The 24545-nt window shown below is 37.3% G+C and overlaps 1 protein-coding gene and 1 long non-coding RNA gene across 3 annotated transcripts in view; one reads left to right on the forward strand and one right to left on the reverse strand.

The window, feature by feature from the left end:
- Window positions 1-24545, reverse strand: part of LOC105306092 — a 209966-nt gene that overhangs the window by 160027 nt on the left and 25394 nt on the right. The window contains exon 4 of the mRNA XM_023523837.1: window positions 23743-23789. Coding sequence (XP_023379605.1) covers window positions 23743-23789 — 47 coding nt within the window. The remainder of the gene's footprint in view (window positions 1-23742; window positions 23790-24545) is intronic.
- LOC111732035 lies at window positions 6482-17036 on the forward strand. Of its 2 annotated transcripts, XR_002777402.1 has the most exons (4): window positions 6482-6570; window positions 9833-9970; window positions 10608-10719; window positions 13000-17036. It is a non-coding gene; the product is annotated as an uncharacterized LOC111732035 (long non-coding RNA). The 2 variants fall into 2 exon arrangements; XR_002777401.1 differs by lacking the exon at window positions 6482-6570 and having other exon boundaries at window positions 7595-9970.

Below are 24545 nucleotides of genomic sequence, written 5' to 3' on the forward strand. Positions count from 1 at the left end.
TTTTTTTTTTTCCATGAAAGGACAATATACAACAGGGGAAAACAAACAGAAAAAAAAATGCTTGCATAATGGTAGGTCATTCTTTAACAAAAGATCCAAAATGGAATGGCAAGGGGAAACCTGTTGTTTAAGACTCAAAAATTATCCTGACTTTTAAACTGCTCATCCTGTACTACCTACACTTTGATTTAAAATAAATTTGTTTCCTTTTAAATTATTATTTGCTGTGTTTATTTGCCCACTATCTCACCTTTCTTAGTTTACCGATGGCAATTCTGCCATAAAGATACAAAGTTTGGGTCATTCAAAGAGAAATATCATGGTGTTTTTAGGACACTGAGATGCTAGATAAAAGAAAAAAAGCAAATGGACTTTGTGCATAGATTAAAAAAATATATACATCTAAAAATGTAGATCCCCAACAATGCAGGCACTATTGTGGTTTCTTTTTGTTTTCTTTATAAAAACAAGTTTGTACTTATACCTCCCAGCACCTGTAGAGTGTTAAATAAAAACAACTCTAGTAAATTGCTGACAAACAGGTAATACAAGTAGAAAGAATTCCCTAACTTTCAAACTCTCAGCTCAGGGGAAAAGAAAAAGATGAAGTAAAAGATGTCCCCAAAGTCATCTGGTAAACATGCTTTCCCAAAGAGAATGTGAAATGCATAGCAAAACAGACACTTAACTAATTTTAAATGCCTAATTATATACCACCTAAACAGAATTATCAAGAGACTTGATTGACTTCTACAGAGCTTTGATTGCCATCAAGCAAACTCAGAGAAATAATAAATAATGTTTGACCTTCTAATGTCCTCAAAAATTATTCACAATATCAAAGTATGTGGACTACTGGCATTCCACTCCAATATTGCTAGGGAAAACAGAGGTCACAGATTAATTTGAAGTTAGTGACTCAGACTCATTTACTCTGATTTATGTAGAGAGTACAATATGAAGAAACACTTAAACTGAACAAACAAAATTATAAGGGGACTGACTACCTGAATAAGAGGAATACAGTAAGCAGACATACAAAACATGTGTATTTATGAGAGCTTACTCAAAAGAAATAGGAATGGATAATGTCACAGAATTTAAAAAGTCAAAATTTTTGCCTGAAGGTTGGGGGTTAGGTGTGAAAGAAGACAAAGGAGGGCTCTTTATAGACTACTTTCTAAGAAAGTCTTCAAGTGTTAAGTATCTTCAACAAATGATGACTGTGAAATATTTAACTACAAGTAATGCTAAGCCAAGAAACATTCCTGGTTTTGAAAGAGAATACCATATAAGGTGAAACTTTGCCTCAAGTATAGTTATAAGACATAACTTAGATTTTAATACAGGAGGCTTTTCAGTGACCAATAAAAAAAAAAAAAAAAAAACCACCTCCCAACATCAGATTCCATCAATCAGCCCGGTTTGAAAATCAGCTCTCCTTGCTCTCAGCCTAATGATTTGGGTTGTATGCTGAGGTGACTTTACAGAAACTGTTTAGAGAATCAAGTTAAGGTTTTCATTCTTAATTTAACAGAGCCTGTTAGTACCCACCCGTCAACATTTCATGCACATATTAGCCGAAACAACATCTTCCCATTTATATTTAAAACAAAGATGGAAAGAAAGTACAAATGTGGATGTTATCTTACACAAGTCTCTTTTGTCCCTCTGGAAAACCTCATCAAACTCCCAATCTGAAGGGGAACTGTCAGACCAGAGGCCATTATTTTACAAGGTAATTTCCCACAAAATCTGTACTATGCTGCACATACTGTGCTAAACCCTTTATAAGCACTGTCTCATTTAATTATCGTGACAATCATACAAGGCAGGTGTATTAATTATTCTAATTTTACAAGAGGAAAACTAAGATGAAGCAATTTAGCTAAAATATGCTCTGTTAGCAGGATTAGGATTTGAAGCCAGAGCCCTGTGATTCCTTGCTGTATATGTAAGGGTGGATCGAGCGTTCAAGAAAAGCACACCATACATGAAGGGAAAAGGGCTGAGCTAACTTATCCTCATTTTGCCATTCTTCTCCCAAAGTAGACCCCCACCGTAGAAACAGATTGTGACTTTTAACCAAGACTTTCCTACAGCGCAATTTAAACAGCACAACTGAAACTTGTTCTTCACTTCCTTATACTTAACTCTAAGTTCAGGTGTGAATGAAACCTTTGTTCTTTATTTCCACTATCTCTACCTCTGAAGAGGGACAGACATAAATAAATATAATTTCTTCCGGGGCCAGAGCTCAGAGCAATGCCCAGATAAAGCAGAAGATAGCAATTCAAACCCAGGCTTATGATTCAATTCTTGGATCCTGAGGAGGTAGGATTTACAAAGCTATGGCTTCCCAAGGTCACCTGGGAAGGGCCTGCCTCTTAACTACCAGCCCAGGAAGCTGCTTGGCCTGCAGCTCTCAGCAAGAAGCCACTCAGAGCTACCTGCCTGGTTCTAGTTAGAGCTGAGAACTACTATTTTTCTAAGGGAAGAAACTGGACTCCTCAACAGGAAATGGCTCAGAACAATACATTTCCACTCCACCTTGGATTAAACAGGGGAGGTCTGCTTGAGAGACTGTTGGCCAGCTAAATAAATAAATAAATAAATAAATAAATAAATAAATAAATAAATAAATAAATGAGAGAGAGGGAGAGGGGAGAGGGGAGAGGATGGGGTTAAAGGGGGAGAGGGAGGAAGGAAGTGAGGAAGAAAAAGGCAAAGGAAAGATAAAAAGGGAGGGAGGGAGGAAGAAGTGCCTTGTTAGGAAAGAGAGTACATGACAGTCCATGTTCTCAGGACAATCTTTCTGTTCTCTTTTGCTTCCCTAACTGCAGGGTTATTTCTAATGTGATCATTTAGGAGGGAACTGATTAATCAGATCTGTGAAGTAAAGGTAACAATCTCCAAGCCAAAAGTGTTTGGGACAGGCCAACAACTCGACACCCACAGAGAAAGGGCTTAACTGAGAATGTACACATGTGTAGGTGGACAGATCCTTCAACCACGGTGTCCTCTAGACTCAATAATTTATACGACTCTATTATGTAGGTCAACGGAGGACACATGACCTAACTATGTACTTTGTATATCTAGTATTTCGGATTATACAAAAAGAGACTCATGTATATGATTCCACATGCTCACTTCTACCTTCCTTTTTATTTGTTTACTTTTATGAAGTCTCAGGTCCTACAGGATCCCATAGAATTTATAGGCAGCTGCCTTTTTCCCCCTCTTTTGCAAGGCTTTCTCCCCACACCCATCAGGCACAGTAAAGAAACTACTAATGCAGCTACTCAAAACACCAGAAAACCTGATGGTCCCACAACCAAATCACTCCCTGAATGCCTATCAACTAACCTTCATTTTTCAACTAAAACTGTTGGCAAACAGGTCCTAGAGGAAGGATTTTCAAAGAAATTAATTTGGTGTCAGAGTTTTCTTAAGGTAGGAAATCTAAAAGTACATCTACAAAAGTAACTGCTTATTAAAACTCTTACGAGTGCCAAAATCTCCTCCCAATCCATACCCCACTGTGTGGAGAGAGGAGATGAAAAGAAGGTGGGGCACTTTTTTTTTCCTTTACTGAAGCTGACAGGAAAAGTAAAGGGAAGCTTCTTATCCTAGTTCCCACCTGCCCCGCCCTTCTCTTCCACACAGAGAACAGAAAGTGCCTCAAGCAACAACTAAGTTTATGCTGGCCACTCCGACCAAGTATCTAGCAATAACTCAGGATGTGTTTTTTAAGCACAAATTTCTGAGGGAGAGGATAAGATGTACATATACATATTTCATCCTTGAAGAAAACAAAAATGAGTCATATCTAAACAATTCAAATCAAAGCATAGGAACCCGGCTATACATTTTGCTTGTATAACCAGAAATAGAGAGTTTAGAATCTACAATGAGTTAAAGTTATCATACCAGTTTTAATACTTGTACAGCAGCCAGTGAGAACTCAACTGTAAACAAAATATTTTCAATTTTCATAATATGAAATTGAAATACATTGTTTCAATATTTCACAACTGTTAATTAGGCAAGATATATTCTAAAGGTACGTATTTCTATGAGCACTTTCAAAATCCACCCCCCTTCTCAACTCTTTGATTTGGCAAAATGATTTTTTAAATGTTTTTTTAAGGGACAATAGCACGGGTTGGGAAGATATGCAAAACGACATCCACACAAATTTTCAACTCAGTCTTCTTATTTTTTAATGAATAATGGAAGTCTTCAGCTAACATGGAGATGCTCCAGAGAGTGTCAAGATTTATGAAAAATAATAACAGAACCCCAAATTTCTCATTTAGAACTCACCTTGCTTAAAACGGAATGTAACCCATAATGAACAGAGAAGTCCTAACCCTGTCATGTGAATAAATAATAATCATTTCAAAAAGAAAATGATTATTTATCTCTAGAATTAGAAAGCTTTACTCTAAAGGTAGTTGAAACAGCCCTACAGCTTTCTCTTAAAGGCAGTAGTTCTCAAAATTTAGTGTAAGATTCATCATCTGGTTTGCTTAATTAAAAATGCCACTCCTAGGCTCTACCTCTAGAGTAGCAGACATAACAACTGTGGGATGGGTCAAGGAAGCTGCATTTGAACAACTACTGTGTTCATGGTCCCACCAGAGCCAGAGACAAGTCTGCAACTGTCATTTTTCTAGGGCGTATGTGTGTGCAGGGGAAGGGGGGCGGGGCGGAGGGGGGAGATGAGGGACAAGGGCTCAAGCTGTAATTAAAAGTATGACCATTTTCTGAAAGTAGCCAACAACGCTGGGCCAGAGCTGACTAGGCTAGGGACAGGCACATGACCCAAGCTGGACCAATCAGATGATTTAAATGCTTCCCCTCGATGAACTTGGACTGAGATACAGTGAAATCACATTGTAACCCAGCTTAATAAAAAGGCAACAACCAGTGCTTGGAGGAGGAGCAGGGGGAAAGAAAGCATGTTTATTAATAGTGCAAATTACAAGCAAATGCCCTTGAGCAAAAGGAGCTGAAAATCTGACATTTCCTTATGATCCTTAGGTCTCTGTTCCCACATGCTCCACAGACTGCGAGTATCTCTCCTCACTTACCAGTGATTTTTAGGGCTTGTAAAAGAAATTTTAACTATAAGCAATTTTCACCTGACATGCCGACTTCAAAACCTAACCTCCAGGTAAGCTGCAATTTCTCTAGATGAGAACAGAGCAGGTCCACTGAGAACTCAAGACCAGGAGGTCGTGGTCTGAGAAGCAGAGAGTGAGTTGGCAGAGAGGACAGTGCAAAGCAGATGTACAGTGAGAAACAGAGACAAGAAATGACAGGACAGGGTTCCTGATGATTCTACTTCCTGATTCTTCTCCCTTCAGAGATAAGGCTGCAGCCCAGGGTTACCTTTCTTAAGTTTTTAATAACCACCATGCCTCCCCTCCTCTCTCTCTTTGGCTTGTCTGTTAGCTACCTGAGGTACCAAGACTCCTAGCAAAAACACTAAGTATACAGACATACACGAGACAGAATTCTTATCCTTAAAGTCTTAGGGACCAAGGATGACCCTTTTGGGCCAGTGATGATGGACTATTTGCAAAATCTCGAGACAGTCTGCAGGGAAAGAAAAATAATGCACAGCCAAGACACAACTGAACACAACGAGAGTGACACACAGAGACAAAGTGCCTTGTTTCCTAAAGGATTCCAATTTCCAATTTTCCCCAAATATTCCATGACCCAACTCTAAGTTATTCTGACAAATATCTCTTTTCCTCTGTTCCTTATAACCAATCTCTCCAACTATTATTTTTAAAATATTTAGGGCAAGGAAGGAAAGTTTCTGGACTCTCAATAATTCACTTGTGACCCAAGAATTGCTGAAGAATGCTACACACCTACCGTTACCATCCCTTATCCAACTGCTGAGATGGTCAGTGTCTTCAACTTCATACCAGTTGCCCTAGGCAAGTACTGAGTCTTTGAATGCACTGAATTTTTGTACTTAACACAATCCAAACTACTTGGAATGGAAACAGTAATGAATTCAGAAGGACTCTTTTCTCAACCACATTATGAGTCACAAGTAAAGAGCTTACATTCATCACTTAAGCCCCTCTAAACTCTCTTCTTTCTTCTTCCTTTTATTTATTCTTTTTTTTTTGAGCTCTTGCTCCATCTTATAAGTGCACAGAAAACATAACTTCCAAAGGAAAATCCTCACATACAAAGCATAGGCATTTGAGAAATGAACTGGATCCTAGCAGAGGCATAACAACTTGCTGCCATTCTGTGGGAAAGGTTCAACAGTCCCATTTAACACATTCTTGACGTGTCATAATACAAATTCATCGTGATGGTTTGTCTATGGGAATAACAGACGGAGCAGGAGGAGATGCATTACATACAACGTCCCATTTTCCCCAATAGCAGCACAAGTATATAACAGTAAGTGTGATGGTCGTGCAGAGATAAGAAAAGTGACTTACCTCCCCACAGCCTCTGCCACTTGCCCGCCTGAGCCATGAAGGAACTATGTGGGAAGGGTCCAAGGATGTGAGATGCAGACAGGGAAAGGTAAGCACAGCACTTTGGCTGAGCAAGACAGAGACCTCTAAACGGAAGGCACCAGTAGTGTTTTAACTGCCCTGAAGTCCTAACCAAGTTCTGGGCACTAAATTAAACAAAGAGCCTCTAAAAAATAGTCACTGCAGAGGGTTTAAATGGTGAACAGCCAACCAGCCTGCCAAAAGACAGATGACAAGGGGAGAGCACAGCAGCCAGCAAGGCGGACTCAGTTCCAGCTGGACTTAAGGTCAAAAGGGAGCCTTCCCAGAAGTGAGTCACAAGAAAAGTCTAAAAGGGAAGCAAGGTGGTGGATTTTTTTTCCTGAGGCTCAGTGTGGTACTGGCTTAGCAATATGGAAAAGAGCATAAGAAAGAATAACAGCAGCAGCCATTGCCAAATGACCAGAGGACGCAAGACCCCCGACAGCAGGCCGGAGGGACGAGGCAGTTAGAGAAGGCTGAAGTGATCGGCACAGCTAGAAGGGTCTGAACTGCCTCTTCTGAGCAGGCTGGGTCAGGCGGGAAGATGGTGCACAGCACTTTAAGTGTATGGGTTCTGGAACCAAAGGGAGTCAAGACCCAGACTTGTGTGACTTGCTTGCTTCAGCCTCTGAAACTCTCAACTGATTTATCTGTGAAATTGGGACAAAAATACCTCCCTCACAAGTCCGTTAAAATTCTTCTAAAGCTTTTAGTATGGCAGCGGCACAAGGTCAGCAAACTACCAGCCCAATGTCGAAATCCTTCTGACCACCTGCTTTTTATAGTCTGTAAGCCATGAATGATTTTTACATTCTTATACGGTTGGGGAAAATAAAAATATTTAAGTAACACATGAAAATTATATAAAAATGACATTACGGTGTCTGTAAATAAAGTTGCATGGAACACAGCCACACCCATTCATTTACATTTTGTTTATGGCTACTTTCACGCTGCAACAGCAGAACTGAGAAGGCTCAGAGACAGTACAGTCTGCAAAGCCTAAAATATTTCCTATCTGGCCCTTTACAGAAACATTTGCTGATAGAAAGTCTTCGATAATTGTCAGCTGTGCCTCACTTTGTAAGTAAGGAAATTCAGAGAAATATTGAAATTGTTTTTTTTAGATATAATTCACATAACCATAAACTTCGCCTTTTTAAATTGTACAATTAAATGATTTTTTGTATATTTGTATATTCTGAGTTGTGAAACCATCATAATCTAAATTTAGAACATTCTTAACATCTCAAAAAGAAACTCTGGTGCCATTAGCAGTCGCTCCCCATTCCTGCCTCTCCCCAGCGGCAGACAACCACTAATCTAATTTCTGTTTCCATGGATTTGCCAATTCTGGACATTTCATATAAATGGGATTATACAATATGTGGCGTTTTGTGTCTGGCTTCTTTCAGTTAGCACAATATTTTCAAGGTTCTTCCATGTTGTAGCATGTATCAGTACTTCAATTCTTCTTATGACTGAATACTGTGCCACTGTATATCCAGAGCAAATTTTATTTACTCATCAGTTAGTTTCATGGATCTTTGGGTTGTTTCCACTTTTTGGCTATTATGAATAATTTTCCTACGAACACTGATGTACATGATTTTGTGTAGGCATGATTTCATTTCTCTTGGAGGAGAAGAATTGCGGGTCAAATGGTAACTGTTTAACCTTTTGAGGAACTTCCAAACTGTTTTCTAGAATGGCTGAATCATTTTACACTCATACCAGCAACTTACAAGGGTTCCAATGTTTCAACATCTTCACCAACACGTATTATTCTCTTCTTTATTACAGCTATTGAAATGGGTCCAAAGTGCAATCTCATTGTGATTTGGATTTTCATTTTCCCAATGACTAATGATGTTGAGCATCTTTCCACCTGCTTATTGGCTATTTGTATATCTTCTTTGGGAAAACATCTATATATATCTTTTGTACATCTTTTAATTGGGTTAGCTGTCTTTTCATTATCAAGTTGTAAGAGTTTTTTACATATACTGGATACTAGAACCTTACTACATATACAATTTGTAAACATTTTCTCCTGTTCTGTGCGCTGTCTTTTCAATTTCTTGATAGTATCCTTTGAAGCATAAGAGCTTTTAATCTTGATGAAGTCCAATTTATCTATTTTTTTCTTTGTTGCTTATGTCTTTGGTGTCATATCTAAAAAATTATGGCCTAACCCAGGGTCGTGAAGATGCACTTTTATGATTTCTTCTATTAGATATTTCATGTACATGTTACGAAGGAGGGCTCCAACTTCATTCTTTTGCATATGGATATACTGTTGACCCTATACCATTTGCTGAAAATACTGTTTTTTCCCCCATTAAACTGGCTTGGCACCCTTGTTGATTTTCATAAATGTAAAGATTTACTTCTGGACTCCCAATTCTATTCCACTGCTCTATATGTCTATCCTTATTCTTACCATACTTTAATTCTTTTAGCTTTCTAGCAGGTTTTAAAATCAGAAAGTATGAGTCCTCACACTTTTTATTTCAAAAGTGTCTTGACTATTCTAGACAACTTGAATTTCTATATGGCTTTCAGAATCAAATTGTTAATTTCTAAAAAGAAGCCACTGAAATTTTGACAAATATTGTTTTGAATCAGTAGCTCAATTTGGCAAGTACTGATGTCACAACAATATCAATTCTTTTAGTCTTCAACACAGACTATCTTTCCACTTATTCAGGTATTCTTGAATTTCTTCCAACAGTGGTTTTTAGTTTCAACGTACAAATTCTCTGTCTCTTTAATTAAATTTATTCCTAAGTAATTTTTGATGCTACTATAAATAGGACTGTTTAACATCATTTTTATTAGTGTAACTAATTTTAACTTGGAATTGTAGAGAATCAGTGAGTGAGTGCGCAAGAAAGAAGGACCAAAGCCTAAGAGAAAACAAAGGTTAAAAAAAAAAAAAAAAAAAAGCTGGATTTCAAGGAGATATAATGTGCCAAGATTCATGCCAGACTTTAAGCTCCTTGAGGGCTGGCACAGTATCTGTCTTGCTTATCTTATACACCTAGCACATGGTAGGCACTCAAGAAACATCTGTTGAATGAATATAGTTCTCAATACTAGCAAAAAGTATTTAATCTGTATCATCTATTTTAAGCAAGAAATATGCCTATAAGTATTAGTTTCTTCAAGCCATAGGTTTGTTCTAATGGTATGGATTGCAGCTATTACTGCTATAATGAGGCAAAATATTTTCATGCAAGAATAAAGTTTGGTGAGTACTCCCCACCAGTTGACAAGCTCCTCTTTAGTTTTTCCAGCTAAAGAGTTGAAGAAAATGTCACCAGACAAGGAAGAAAATAAGGATAAATAGCGGAGGAAGCACTGAGCATCTCACGAACAGCACTGGTTCTCTTGACAATGATGTACACAATGAATGACACCCAAAGGTAAAACAAGGAATGCTGCAGACGGTGCTGGGCAGGCAAAGGAGGCGAGAGGAGGGAGAGGGAGGGTAAAGCATGCACCAATCTACTCTACAGAAGGAAAAGTTGAACTCATGGCTAAATAGAGTATTTAACACTACTTTACCTTTCCTTTGTTTTCAAAGATCAGGGATAATCAATTTAAATAAGAAACATTCACTAAGGATAAGCATACGATGTGTTGTGTTGGCACCATGCTAAGTGTCTCAGGTACTTAATCTCATTAACTTCTGACAATCTTGAGGCAGGTACTATTACTGTCATCATTTTAAAACAGAGAGAACAGAGACCTACAGATGTTAGGATACCTTACCCAAGGCTTCTTATCTCCCAAACCCATAGCTGCTATTTAAACCCAATTCCCCTAACTCCAAAATATACACACTATGGGCGGTGTGTATAAATACACATATAAGCACATACTGTATACACTTACAAGTATAGCAAATATCTAATACCCTGGTATAGTTACCAATTCTAATACCCTCATATTAATTACTAATTTGATTCTAAATACAAATCAAACTTTGGAAAGAGAAAACTGTCATTACTCTTTCCAAGCTAACAAGTTAAAGGAGTATGAAATCCATTTTTTTTTAAGCTGCAAATATTTTGCCATTAAAACCACGCATGTCATGAAGCCTGAGATTATGCTGTTACCTGCAGCCAATGGAACAGTGCTGGGTTTGAGTCCTGGATTTATCTCCAACTTGGTATGTAACTTTGGAAGTGTCCCTTGTCCTCTTACTTGTCCGTCCCTAATCTACAAGGCCATGGCAAATTCTACAAGTCAACCAATTCACTCTTCTTCTAAGCTTTCAATTAGTAAGCAATCAACTTTCTTTGCACCCATTGACACCTTCATCTGTGCGCGCCTCAGCAGCTCATATACTTTTATCAAACCCATTGGTCAATTATAGTTTGCTGCCCAGGTTAAGAGAGAAGAAGAGTATTTGGGCATATCTAGAGGTACCCTTGATCAGAAAACCATTGCTTAAGTAAAGAAAATAGAAAGGGATGGGGGTTGGGTAGAAAGACTGGCTTTGACAAAGTGCATCTTGAGCCCTTTCTCCCCTGGCTGGTCCATATTCTAAATCATTTCCTTGCTTTCACATAGTAAATTTTCTGTTAGATGTCTAGATATGCTGGAGATCAGGTTACAGTGTGAAGGACAAAAGATAAAAACAATCTGCATACTTCCATCTGGCTCTTCAGAACACAGTGTAGAGACTTGAAATGTGAGGAGAGAAGCATGCTACTCTAGCTGCACAACAGATACTGCAAAATGTCACAGAAACAAATCTTTCGAGAGAATCAGAGATGCTGGAATGTGTAATTAACCAAAATTTACTCTGAGAGAATTTAAAAAAAAAAAAAATTAAGAGTCGAAAACTAAACATAATGTTGCCTCTACTACAAGCGGATGAAAAGTTGAGAACAGATCAGTGCATTCAAAAGTCCATACTGCGGAGATGGTATTCTTACTGTGGTCAAATGACTTCTGTGTAAAAACAAACTAACAAACAAACAAACAAACTTCCAGATATTTATTATTAACACAGTCTTGCCTAGTTTTTAGAATTCAAAAGTCAACACAAGGTTTGACTCCCATCAAACTAGTCCTTCACCACATGGCACTGGGCCACGCAAGACGGATTTTCAATATGAAAGAAACCAGAAGGTCCAATACAAACACAGGCTTTCCCATATATAAAATTTAAGAAAAGCCAGGGTCTGTGTAGAAAACGTTAGACTAGTTTGTATATCAAAATCATGAGGTTTAAGCTGAAATGCAGCATTAAAATAATTTACAAAATGGCTCAATGAACATTTTCCTCCATGAAAAAACAACACCCTTAATGTTTTTCATATGGCACATAAATTTTACAATACCTACAGGAATATTTTCATTGGTTAAACCAACACCATAGGTCTTTTGAGCTCTTAAGCATATTATGATTCTTGCCTTTTTATAGCATTTTTGTTGTTGTTTGCACCCAATGTAATAAGCTTTTGAGAACAAGAAATAAACCACAATAAAAAGAAAAATGGACTACCCTTTGTAACTGCAACTTCACAAGAAGGGGGAGGACGATTGAAATCTAGTTTTTATAGCTGCTATCTTGATGCAATTAGTATAAAATAATTGTCTGCACAGGCCAAAGAAGAGGCTAAGTCGAGGCACTTGAATGCATTCCCAAAAATTATTTCCCTGCCTCTCCCTTCAGCCTGCTGCAGCAGATGTTGGCTGTTAAGCTGTGCAGACGACACAGTTCATGACTTTTCTAAGACGGCTGTGTGCCACATCTGCAGTTGATGAAATGGAGAGCAGAAGTGTGGCAGACACACAGAGGAGAGTGTGAGCGAGGCAGGCAGGCGCAGCCTGGGCCAAAGGAACTGTCTTGAAGGCTGGCCTAAAAATAGACACACACTCGCACTCCTCCACCCTCCGCATCCAACCTTATAAAACTGGGCCTGCCTGTCCTATTATGGAGTCAGCCTATGGCAGACCCTTCCTGCATCCAACTCGGGCTGCAGATAACACAAGAGCGTCGAGGCAGGAGTGGAGGGAAGCAGGCTGTGCAGCATCCTCAAACTGCAGCTTCGCTCTCCGAGCCTCGGTATAACTGGGATGTGGTCCAAGTTCAGCTGGGCCCCCAGAGAAAGGCAATGCTTGTGTTTAGCCCGCACAATACTGACATAACATTAACAGATTTACATATGCAAAACTGTGAAGCAACAGGCATTCCCCCTCAATTGACCCACAGCTTGTAGTGTCTGCCGAGTTATTCCCCGCTTCGGCTCTGTAACCAAGTGGGCGGCATGCGAATACCATCTGGGTACCACTTATTGAAAACTGGCAGTCATTCTGTAATAGGCAAGCTGGCAATAAGAGGGAAGGGAATAAATTGCATCATTTAGTTAACATCCACTTGCTTTGCGGCTGTTAAAAACCCATGACTGAATAATAATTTGGTTATTTCTTTTGCCAGAAACTGCTGTCAGCCAAATTGTACTACGCATGCTGAAGAAGTAGACTTGCAAAATTTCCACTTGAAAAGGATTGAGGAGGATCAGGGCGATATAGGCACTGATCTCTAGCTGTGAACAGTGGCGACTCCTGCTGCCTGGTTTCTCCATGTCCTCCAAGTGTCCTCGTCATCCCAAACGTGATCAACACCAAGCCGTAGTTAGCCACCCAGCCAGGCTGAGCCTCAGTGCAAAGCTGTAATGTGCAGTAGTGCCCTTAAAGAGCTCAGATTCAAGTGTGTGTGTGACAAGAGATATCTATGTGGCTCACAGCTGACCATGATGGCAAACATGGCCAGAAAAGGCTTGTCCTAGAGTTGACATCCCCATCTCTGACTCAGAACCAAGTAGGTGAGCAGGCCCATGAAACACCTGAGTGCTTCCCACCCATGTCCCCCTAATTCTACACCTGGAGCAAACTGCATCAGCTCTTTATGGTTTGCTCAACTGCTTCAACATGACTAACAAAGAAAGTGCCGGAAACCTTACAACAAACACTACATAAAGATAGAAGGTGATAAAAACCCATGTGTTTGAAGCGGTTCTCTTTTGGATATATTGTACTGATCTTATTTACTACATACTGTGTGTATACATACGCACGTGCATATATGTTTGTGTCTCTTTAACACTGGTCACTTATATATTTCAGCCTTGATTTTTCCTAAACGACTTAGAAATGAATAAGATATAATTAAAAGATACAAATAACAATTTATATCTTTTAGAAATTGCAATCACATGGTGACGACTACATATTTCAGCCTTGACTTTCCTAAAAAACATAGGAAAGAAAAGTGAAGAAATCGAAAGAAACCAAAGAAAAAAATTGAAACAAAAAAAGGAAAAAGCAGGAAAGAAAAGACATGGGAATACTACAAGTGGACACAGGTTGTCTAACCAAAAAAAAAAAAAAAAGGAGAAATGAGAGTATTTGCAGTGATGCTAATGGTGAGAATACATGTATACAAAACCCAAACCTGTGACTCTCTTTCCTTCTACACCTGAGAAGAAAAGGCTGAATAAGCTTTCGAAGCCTAAAGCAAATTAAAGACCACTCAACCTCCTAAGTGGGGCGGTCTTTCTAAGGATAATGCAGTCGGCCGTTACATTACAATGTACAGCTGGTACATTACAACAGGCAAAATACAATCATAAAGGAGGAGAGGAAAAGAAGGTACGACCAAATTGTTATAAATTTTATAAACCGCAACATTTGTAAGTCACCACATGTTTAAGTGAAATTCCAGCAATAGTTATTTTCAAGGGACTGATGATAGACAAGAAAGATAACAGAAATTTGTTTTTTTTCCACCCAGGTTCAGCTGACTGTAATCTACCTTGCTCTAAACAGCTTACAAGGCAAAGACTAAATCACTTCTATGTCTAGATATATCAAAATATGTTAGGACTATAAAGTAGTAGGCTGAATTTGCTCCTTGAATGTATGAGAAAGAAAATATTTCCAAGTTGCTTATCGGTTTGTTAAAATAAAGCAAAATAGTTATTTTATTCACACACATACACGTGGACCCACAAAAACAGGCATGCATGCATGCACGTACACACGCACAATAAAATCAGCATGCTGTCATAGAAATATCACTGGCCTGAGGGTCAGGAGAACTGAGTTTTGCCAAAGCTCTGCCACGCTCTAACCGTGTGGCCTTGGGCAAGTCACAATTTCTCTGGGCCTAATTTTCTTTTCTTGGAAAAGAGGGGTATATAATAAAAGGCAGTGCTAGAATTCTCCAAATCTAAGCAAAATAATGGTTTTCCTAACAGCTCTTTATTGCACATTTATCATCACAAAATGTGAATCCTTCCTATGAAAATAAAAGAATCTAAGTTACACAGGATTTCAAAGTCACTTTCATTTTACTTTGCAAATTATACTTAGGGTAGATATTGCTAGGGTTTTTATTTGTTTTTAAAAATATACATGTTGAAGGACTAAACTGCCTTATGCAAATATTTGTCTTCTAGAACATTATACGTTCCTCAGCATATGTTTAAAACCGAAAAGAGTTTCCAGTAACTGCAAGGTTTCTATTTAATATGCAATTCCTTAATAACTATAATACAATGGTAACTTATGTAGCCCATCATTTTGACTACTCTTAGGTAGGAACCAAGAGTTAAAAGTTTAAAGGACCTACAACCCAAACATGATTTCATTCATCCTAACATTTTGGAAAATAGTGCATTCCTAGAAAACATATTTTTAAGCTACCGCCATGTCCACTTTCATTGCTGCATATTTAAAAGTCATTATTCTTTCCTTGTTGGTTTCCACGGTTTTATTCCTCCTAAGCTCTTCTACCAATGAACCATGGCACAGATTTCCCTAAATCACTCTAAATGTTGCACATGTCCTGGCAAAAGTCCAAAATTTTAGCCACCATCAGCATTTTCTAGTTAATGTTAATCAACACTATTGTCTTTCAGAACTGAAGACAATGCAACTGACCCCTGATCTGTAGAGTATGTGTGTGAGGGTTTTCCCCAGGAGTGGTTAGGAATTTGTGCTCATCCACAAAGCACCTTGCATAACTTCTTCCCCCACTCCAACACCCACGTGCAGACATCCACAAGCCAGCTGGCTAGGGTTAGCGGTCGGTGGCCAGGAAAGAAAGGGAAGGTACCTGGACCATGAGACACTCCCACTTTGGCTCCATTAGCAAGAGGGCTGAGCAGCCAAGACTAAAGTTAACATTAGCCAAATACACCTGGCTAACCTTGCAAAGAATAAAGATTTGCTCATTAACTAAGCTTAGAAAGGTATGACCTACAAACCTGAAGAGCTATTTTCAAGTCCTTAATAGTACTAATTTTGTGATTGAGTTACAAATTCTATGTGGTTCTTCATAAAGTCTCTTTAAAGAGACTTAATGTTGGACAGTGGACCTTTTCCCTAATCACTCACACACACACCTCTTCTATGACTTCGGCCCCTGACATTGAAAATAGTCCACCCAGCAAAATGTAAGTTAACACTCTAGCACAGGTGCAAGTTACCTGACCACCTACATGGTGTTGATTGGACACCATGAGGCAGCGAAGTGCACCCCCAGTGCCACGCTGAAAGAAGAGCACTAGAACCAATGTCACTCCCTGCTCACTCAGGGAATAGAAGCTGCCGAGCTCATTTCTAAGAGGCTCCTGGACAGCAACAGTCAGGAAGCTGCCTGGTTGGTCGCTGTAGCCCACTCAACACAGGCAGTGATTCAGTAATGGTAATCTATCCTGCGAGGTCTACCCGGGCACTAATGAAGCCAAGGGCTGGCTCACTCTTTTAGCTTTCAGCTGAAAATAAAATTTCAGAATCCATTTTCATTATGAGTTCAGGAGAAGAGGAAATAAGGAAGGAAGAAAAGAAAGAAAAGAGAAAGAGAGGCCAAGAGGCTGCCCCATGGAGGAAGAGGGCGAGAAAGGGAGAGGGGCTAAGGAATGAAATCGCTTGCCACGAAGACAAAACAAATTACGAAATCTAGAAATAAACACTTAGGGCTGAATTCCAACAAAACTGGTCTTTGCTGTCAGTTTTAGGAAATATAACTCTTATCAAAGACAAAAAGGTTCAAGGGGAATTCAATATATCTGGGCTTTACATAAACTAAAAATTACAAGTTTCTAAAACAGTTCGGATTAAGCAACATTCCTCTCTCAGGCAGTTTTGATTTTTACCCTTATCCCCCTGCATTTTGACACGGTGAAGATTCCAAATCTGCCAGCCAAAATACGACTAGTACAGCCTCCAACAACCTGCTCAAGGCACACACGGCACAGGGTTGGAGAGCAGGTTTGTGGAAACCCAATGAAAACGCTCTTTATTTGTGGAAAGGAGAGGCTGGCAGGTAGACAAATATTTCAGGCCTTACCAGGTACATGGCTGGGGCAGGGCGAGGGTAAGGCCCAGACTCCATGGGCAGTTGTGGTTCAGTGCACCCAGGTCAACATCCTTTTAAATGGCTCTGGGTTCCACCAAGGAAGGGCCACTCAGAGCCACAATTAAGGGGCAACACACGTATTTTCTTCCTTCTGCAACATCAAAAAGCAAGTTGCTGCTCTTCGGGCTTGAGGCAGAGATGAATGTGAATTAAAGACACAAAAGTTCTTGCGGAGAATTATTTCTGGACACAATTACTCAACATCCACTTCAACCAAATATCTGGTTGGTTGGTTATCAGTAGCAACCCTTTAAGCCTGCACATTCCAGCAAGGTCCAGAGAGAGAGGACAGCTGATGGATCTTTCAACCTTTGGTGGTCATCACCACCTCCTATTTTTACAAGGTCTTTTGGAGACACAGGTTTGAGGCCCTTTTGTGTACATCTATACTAGCTGGAAGAAAAGGTCTAAGGTTTCTTCTTCAAATCAGAAAAGGCCTCTTAAACCAAACTGACATACAGGTTCCAGGGGAGGGGCCGGTACAAACAGCCAATTTCATAAGAGGCCAAAGGGCAGCCTGGAAAAGTGAACAGGGAGAGAAGATGAGGCAACTCCACATTTCCTCTTCTGTTGGGGCCTCTCAATGGCACATCAGTCTTTGTCTTAAAGAGATGTAAATTCCAGCATGGAAGACACACCCATGTGCAGACACATATTTGACAACGTGGGTGACTTGCAGATGACTCTAAACCACTGATCACCACTATTAGTGTGGTTACTTTAAAAAACTGGCCCTATTAAAGGCTCATGTGAGTGAAGGCTGAATAACAATGCCTAAGATCCCACCTCTAATTTAAAGTACACACACATACACACAACTTCATATTGAGAACATAAAATTATTTTTCTCCCAAACAGCATCACTAAAGAGGCCACAGTAATTCAACTGTGTGTACCTGTCCCCTGTGCCAATTCTCTCTTGTATTTATTCCTTCTTCTATATTAATATTCCTTACTTTCCTCAAACTAGAATTGGCCTTTAATGCTCCCTAAGAAATGAGATAAACTTCAAAAAAAAAAAAAAAAAGAAAGAAAGAAAGAAAGAAAAGACAAGGCTAGTACTTAACAATAATCACTAATTATTTACTCAGCACTTGGTAGGTTAAAAGTCCTAAGTGTTTTATTTGTATTGACTCGTTTAATCAAAACAAGAACCTAATGAGGTAAATCATCCCACTCTACAGATTTAGAAATTAAGGCAGAGTGTTTAAGTAACATATCCAAGGTCAGACAGTTGGTAAAAAGCAGGGCTGCAATTCAAACCCAGACAAGTTAAACAACTAAACATACTGCCTCAAAGATGTATTAACCAAAGGAGTTAATTTTTTACTTTTAGCTGCTAGGGGTTCACAAGTTAGTTACATATTGGATTTTCAAAGTTAATTTTAACTTCATGAGATTTATGCACTGACTATATTACATATGATGCAATTCGACATTTAGCAACATACTACCTTTTACTACTTATAGCTAACAACTGAAAGAATGATAAAATTAAGTATCCTTCTCTCCTACCTAGTGTTTCCTCCATGGCAACAACTCAATCACTGTTATTTTCTCTCATTTCTAACTTCTGAGATAACTAAAAACACATTTTGTTAGATTCTAAAACAAATACATTTTAATAATCCATATCCAGAATATTTTATTTCACAGGTTAGCTATAATAACAGGAATAAAACTGCTTCTCAATTTTGACTATAACTTTTAAACTTTAGATGAACTGAAACTTGCTGAAAGCTCTTTGAGATGGAAGAAATGGTAAACCATATTACAGAATACCCCAAGTCTGAAAGGTGTATCCCCCTACAAAATGCTGTTAACTTTTAAATTTTTTATGCTTCTATTTAGTACATATCGTTCTAAAGTTTGAAGCTAAACATGTATCTTTTTTAAAGACAACTTTTATTTTTAAAACCATACTATAAATATAATACAGGTTCATTTTATAAAAATGTTTCAAACAATATAGCATAAATAAATCAAAAGCAAGAATGATCCTGCCTCATCCTCCCACCTCTAGCCTTTAACACAGCTTATTCTTCAGAAGTAGCCACATCATTAATATCAGTGATAGTATCAGTGAAAGGGGTCCAATACAGAGCCTTAGCTCTCCCTAATCCCTACTACCCAACCCCCATCGAAATAAAATTATTATAAATCACACTGATTTAGAGCACAAACCCTTGAACAAGACTGGGTTGAATCCTATCCACTTCACTTACTAGTTGTTTGACCTTGAGCTAATAAATGACTTGACCACTCTGTGCCTCAGTTTGCACATCTGTAAAGTGAGGCTATCAGCAGTACTTACCTCCTGATTCATGGTAGAGGGATAAATAAATTACATGAGTTAATATTTATAAAACAATTAGAACATGCTGGGCACAGATTCTATTGAGTATCATTAAATATATTTTTAAATAAATTAATATTCATGAATAAAAAGCAAAACCATAAAAACATGTGCCTAAAAGTGCACAGGCAACTTCATTTGTAGGGGAAAAAAAACTATTAGGAAGAGAGGAAAATAGATTCTTTTTCTATAAACCCATAAGTATCTCACTTATGGAAACAAAGACTCCATTTTCATTAATCCATCTTGGTTGGATTTTTAGTTCAGACTGTAACGATCGGTCTCAGACAGCAGCTCACACATTGGGGGACCAGGTAAAGAGGAACATTTGTCTAGCTATCCATATTCACTGTGTTTTTACCACTGTAAAGCACACAGCTGAAGTAAAAGCAGCTGGCAGTATCTTCAAGAACCGCCCCCCTCAAAGAGAATGCACTGCCTTTGCCGCTCCTGAACAGACACGATGAACCACCACCACTGTCAGTGTTTCCTCCCAGACTTCAGAGTGTTGGATTTTTCTCGAGACAAATTATATAACTAGAAACACAGAAACTCATGCTCATTTCAAAAATATTACCAACAAACATTGAGAAAGCCGTTTTCACTAATATTGATGCACTTCAGAATGAGATTGAGAAGAAAAATGCCTGAAATGAATAGTTTGAGTGTTGAGTTTGGTATACATATTTTAAACTCTCAAAGGAGTAAATATAAATTTTTCTAAAGGAAACAATTGGTACAGCCTAAAACTATCAGGCTCTATCCACAAAAACATTCTATAAAATCTCAAGATATTTATAAGAGTAAAGTGTGCTATAAAACAAAATGACATAAATTATAGGATATTTTTATTTATTGATTCTGAACACAATATACAACTATCTTTCCCCAAAAATACTTCTGGGATTACTCAAATACAAGCGTAGGCCACAGTGAATTATTTTCCTCTTTGGTGAATGGTATTTCCCTGATCAAAAGAAAACCTTAGAAGCATAACAAAAAACAAAGTAATGTGGCAATGGCCTGGACAGACAGATGACAAAGGTTACGGCCACAATTCACATGCATGTTTCCAGATTCCTCAGTTAGAGTTTACATTCAATATATACATTTCTGACTGTGATGAGAAAGCAGCTATTCTGAGTCGCTGCCTAGCATCGTACAGTGTGACAACCCTGCTCATATCCAAAGTGTGTGCATTTAGATAGGACCTGATCTTAGGATTCTTGCCCTAAGTTCTAGCTTTGCTTTCTCCTAGGGCACTTTTTGAAGTAACCACTTACCACTGAACCCTTGAAAAGTTAGTGACCTCCATCTCAATCACCATGTAATAACAGGTGCTTGCTACTCTGCTCTATCTCCTGCTCACAGGTGACCTCAGAGGGAGGTGTGCCCTTTCACTGGCTCACTTCTCTCCCACTCCATCCCAATTTTGGGGATCTGTAAGTAATAAATCTTGTGACTTTACTTCCTTTGTGTGAGTGTATTAAAACTGCACCCTCTATATCAAAGCAACTCCAAGGTTTTAACTTCCCCAAAGTGGGAGCTCAGATACCGAGGGAGCCACTGCCAATCCTATGTAGGTGGCTCATGCATTACTAAATACCTATCTTTGTGTAAAGAATCCACAGAGATAAAGAAATAAGACAAAATCCTGCCCTGGAGAGAAATAAATTTAGCTCAAAAGAGAACAACACAAAGAACTAATTATTACCACCACTATTATTGATCATTGTTCTGCAAGCAAAACCAATGCAATAAAGCAGGAAAAAAATATGGAAAAATGAGATAATATTGTTATCTCTGAGATATTAAATGTTCTTTGTTTTTTGAACTATAACAACAATAAAAGCATAAGCCTTAATGAGAGTTCAACACGGTGATCAAATATAAATACACGAAAATATAGAATTATCTACATAACAAAAATCATCAGTAAATTTATAGAAAGGGTTATGTCTTTTCCAGGTACAGGTATATAACTGCAAAATTTTTGTAAGAAACAGAAAAGAATACCTTAATAAAAGGATAATTAAACTTTCCCGGATGGACAGAAATAGATTCTTCTGAGGAAACATTTTGAATTTCAATCAAAATGTAAAAGGAAATAATGTTAACAAAAAAAATTAAAAGGGGTTTAAAAAACAAAAAATAGCAAATGAAAAAAATTTAAGTAAAAAGGGTTATAAAATATTTAATATTAAATATATTATTAAGTCCTAATAATTAAAACAGCATGTAAATAGCAAAGAACTAGGCAGAAAAATTAATAAAAATACAATAGTATTGATGATAGTTATGACAGCATGAGTGCTTACTATATGCCAAATGTTTTATATTTAGTTACCAACTAATTTATCATACTTAGATTCTTTTGAAATTAACTATAACATAAACAGAATAATTTTCTTAGATGCTCCTGTACTTTACTCAGTTTCTTGGCTGTAACTGTTGCTTTTACCACATCATCAGTAAGTTTCTGGAAGAATGTTAGCAAAAATGTTGGTCTTAATATTTTTATTATTTTCATAAAAATGTTCTGTAATATTTTTCAAAGTTGTATTTTATGATTACTAAATATGAATTTCTGATACCTTCAAATATAAGTATCAGGTGCTAAAGTACTTGTTAGCTATAGCAAATTCCACTAAATTGAGGATATTCTTAATTTTATTACTTTGTATTGAAATATGTAAATATTTTAGTCCAAAAACTTCATGGGCCATCTTTTTAGCTCTATTCTGAGTACCCTTCTTGACGAATATTTTTACAAAACAAAACTCATTAAATAAATAAATGGGTTTTATAATTCCTTGGAATTTTTGGCCCAATTTAGATACTGTAAAATTGCACGCCTTATCAATTTCATTTATTTTCTGTACAGAACTCACATTACATGATTTAAAATAGATGCTCCATCTCTCATTAAAGAAATACCACAAAGTGTGGCTATAGGATTTCAAAATTAAACTTGTTTACTTTTTGAGATCCCATTATTTAATTAGTTCAATTATTCCCTTGACTTTACGAGGATAAAATTATAATGTTCTATTTGAAATCATTTTTCCCCAATAATTGCTGTGTGTATGTATACATTTCTTTCTTTGAGTTATTAATATTTCCAATTAATTTTAAACAAAATGAAAGTAAAAGCTAGAGCACTCATTCACAAAAGTTTAATACCATCATGGAATGCTTATATTGATTTGCAAAATACTGTCTCAAAGTCTGAAACTAGTCTAAAATCTAATTGATAGCTGAAGTATTTGTTTATGTCCAATATTAGCCTCAACACAAAGCTTCTGTAATTTGGTTTTCTGTGTATAATAAAAATATTTATAAGTGTTGGTATCTACAGCTTCTATTCAACAGATATTTCAGTTTGGACATGATTATGAAATATGTGTTCACCATAATCACACTCAGGTAGATATCTGTTTCTTAGGTTTCTTTATCTAATGAGAAGAGTTCTTACCACAATATGTTCTCCACCAAAATGCACATTTATATCACTGCAAAAACAATTTCATCTTAAATGTCAAAAACCTTTTCACAAAATTTATAATGTCATCTATAACAATGTTAGATGTTTTACCTTCAATAGAAAGAAATTCCCAGAGCTTTATGTTGAGTCCATGAATTAGATGGGGGGAGGGAGAATCAAATTATTATTGGAATTACCTTAACTGATTTTCTACCTGAAGCATCTAATGACATTGATATGAAACTGCTATCATTCACTTTTCATAAAGAAATTCTGTATACAATATTAACAGTTATCAATTCACTTTATGTATGTGCTAAAGAAAATGTGGACTGCAACATGAGTGAAATTAATTTAAAACAGTCATTTGATCTACATGAAAAGTCATGTTTCACAGAGTACAATATAAACGCAGCTGTGTGGGGGCACAGTTTTCCTAAAAAAAAAAACTACTAACTTTGAAAAAGATACAGTATTTCTTCAGCAAACAGATCTCCTGATTTTTCTAAATTCAATGACTTTTACTATGGCCCCCAGTGAATGGTAAATGTCAAAAACATTTTATGGGAGTAAATGCTCATAGTCAACTTTCTTAAAAACAGAAAAACAGTCATGTAATATTTCATTAAACAAGATCTAGTTTTTTAAAGCTCATTGTTGCCAAAAGCGTTTATTACAAAATATGTTTTTTATTTTACCAAATATCAAAAACAAATAATTGTAGATTTACACCATTTAATAAATTTAAAAAAAAAAATAAAACTCACTACGGCAAGAACAGACCACTTCCTTACAATCTGCAACATGATTCCTCAGAGTCTATTTCCCATATATTTCATGTAAACTAACCTGAATTTTACCATAATTCCCTTGACCTCTACCAACCAGATGGAGTTACTGGCCCCTAGTCGCTCACCCAGGAGCACACATTGCTTGAAACAGAGGTGTTAATATGATGGGTGCCTAGAAAGGGTTAGGAGAATAAAAAGGGATTATTGCTGGTCATCTTTCAGAGATCACTACACAGGCATCTCACACATTACAAGTAGAAACAGTATATAAAGATCTACTTATAATAATACCTAATTATAAAATAAAAAATCTGAGATAAATGCTAAGGTACACAGGATTCTTGAACAACAGGTATAAAACCAAGATTGTCCCTAACAAACTGATATAAATGGTCACCCCTTTATATAATTCTCATTCTGCCTCCGCCCACACACACACACAGCATCTCCGTTAGATAGTTCCATAATCATATCCACTTTCGAATGAGAAAATGATGACTTAGGTCCAAGGCCATACGCCTTGCAGTAAAAAATACCAGACTCCAAGCACATAACAACTATATAATACTGCCTGTCTGTGAAACAGAACAGGAAGCACAGAAACAAGCCTTAGAATAACTAAATGTTAGATTAACATTTAGTGTACACTAAAACATTTTAAATTAATAGTCTAAGTATTATTCAGTAAATAATTCTGGAATCAGAAGTTGCTTATATTTTTAACAATCAAGCTGAAACTTTGTCTCACACCATACATTGAAATAAAAATGAGTGTTAAATATTTTTTTAAAAAAAGAAGAGAAAAAGGAAATAGAAGAGTATGAGAAAAAGAAAGAAAAGGAAGAAACTATAAAGCAATTATAAGAAAAAATATGTGTTGGGTAGAAAAAATCTAAGTCTTAGAGAAAATTATAAGGCATAAATAAAA

This window comes from Pteropus vampyrus, unplaced genomic scaffold (assembly GCF_000151845.1).
Source record: "Pteropus vampyrus isolate Shadow unplaced genomic scaffold, Pvam_2.0 Scaffold420, whole genome shotgun sequence".
In the NCBI taxonomy this organism is placed as follows: Eukaryota; Metazoa; Chordata; class Mammalia; order Chiroptera; family Pteropodidae; genus Pteropus; species Pteropus vampyrus.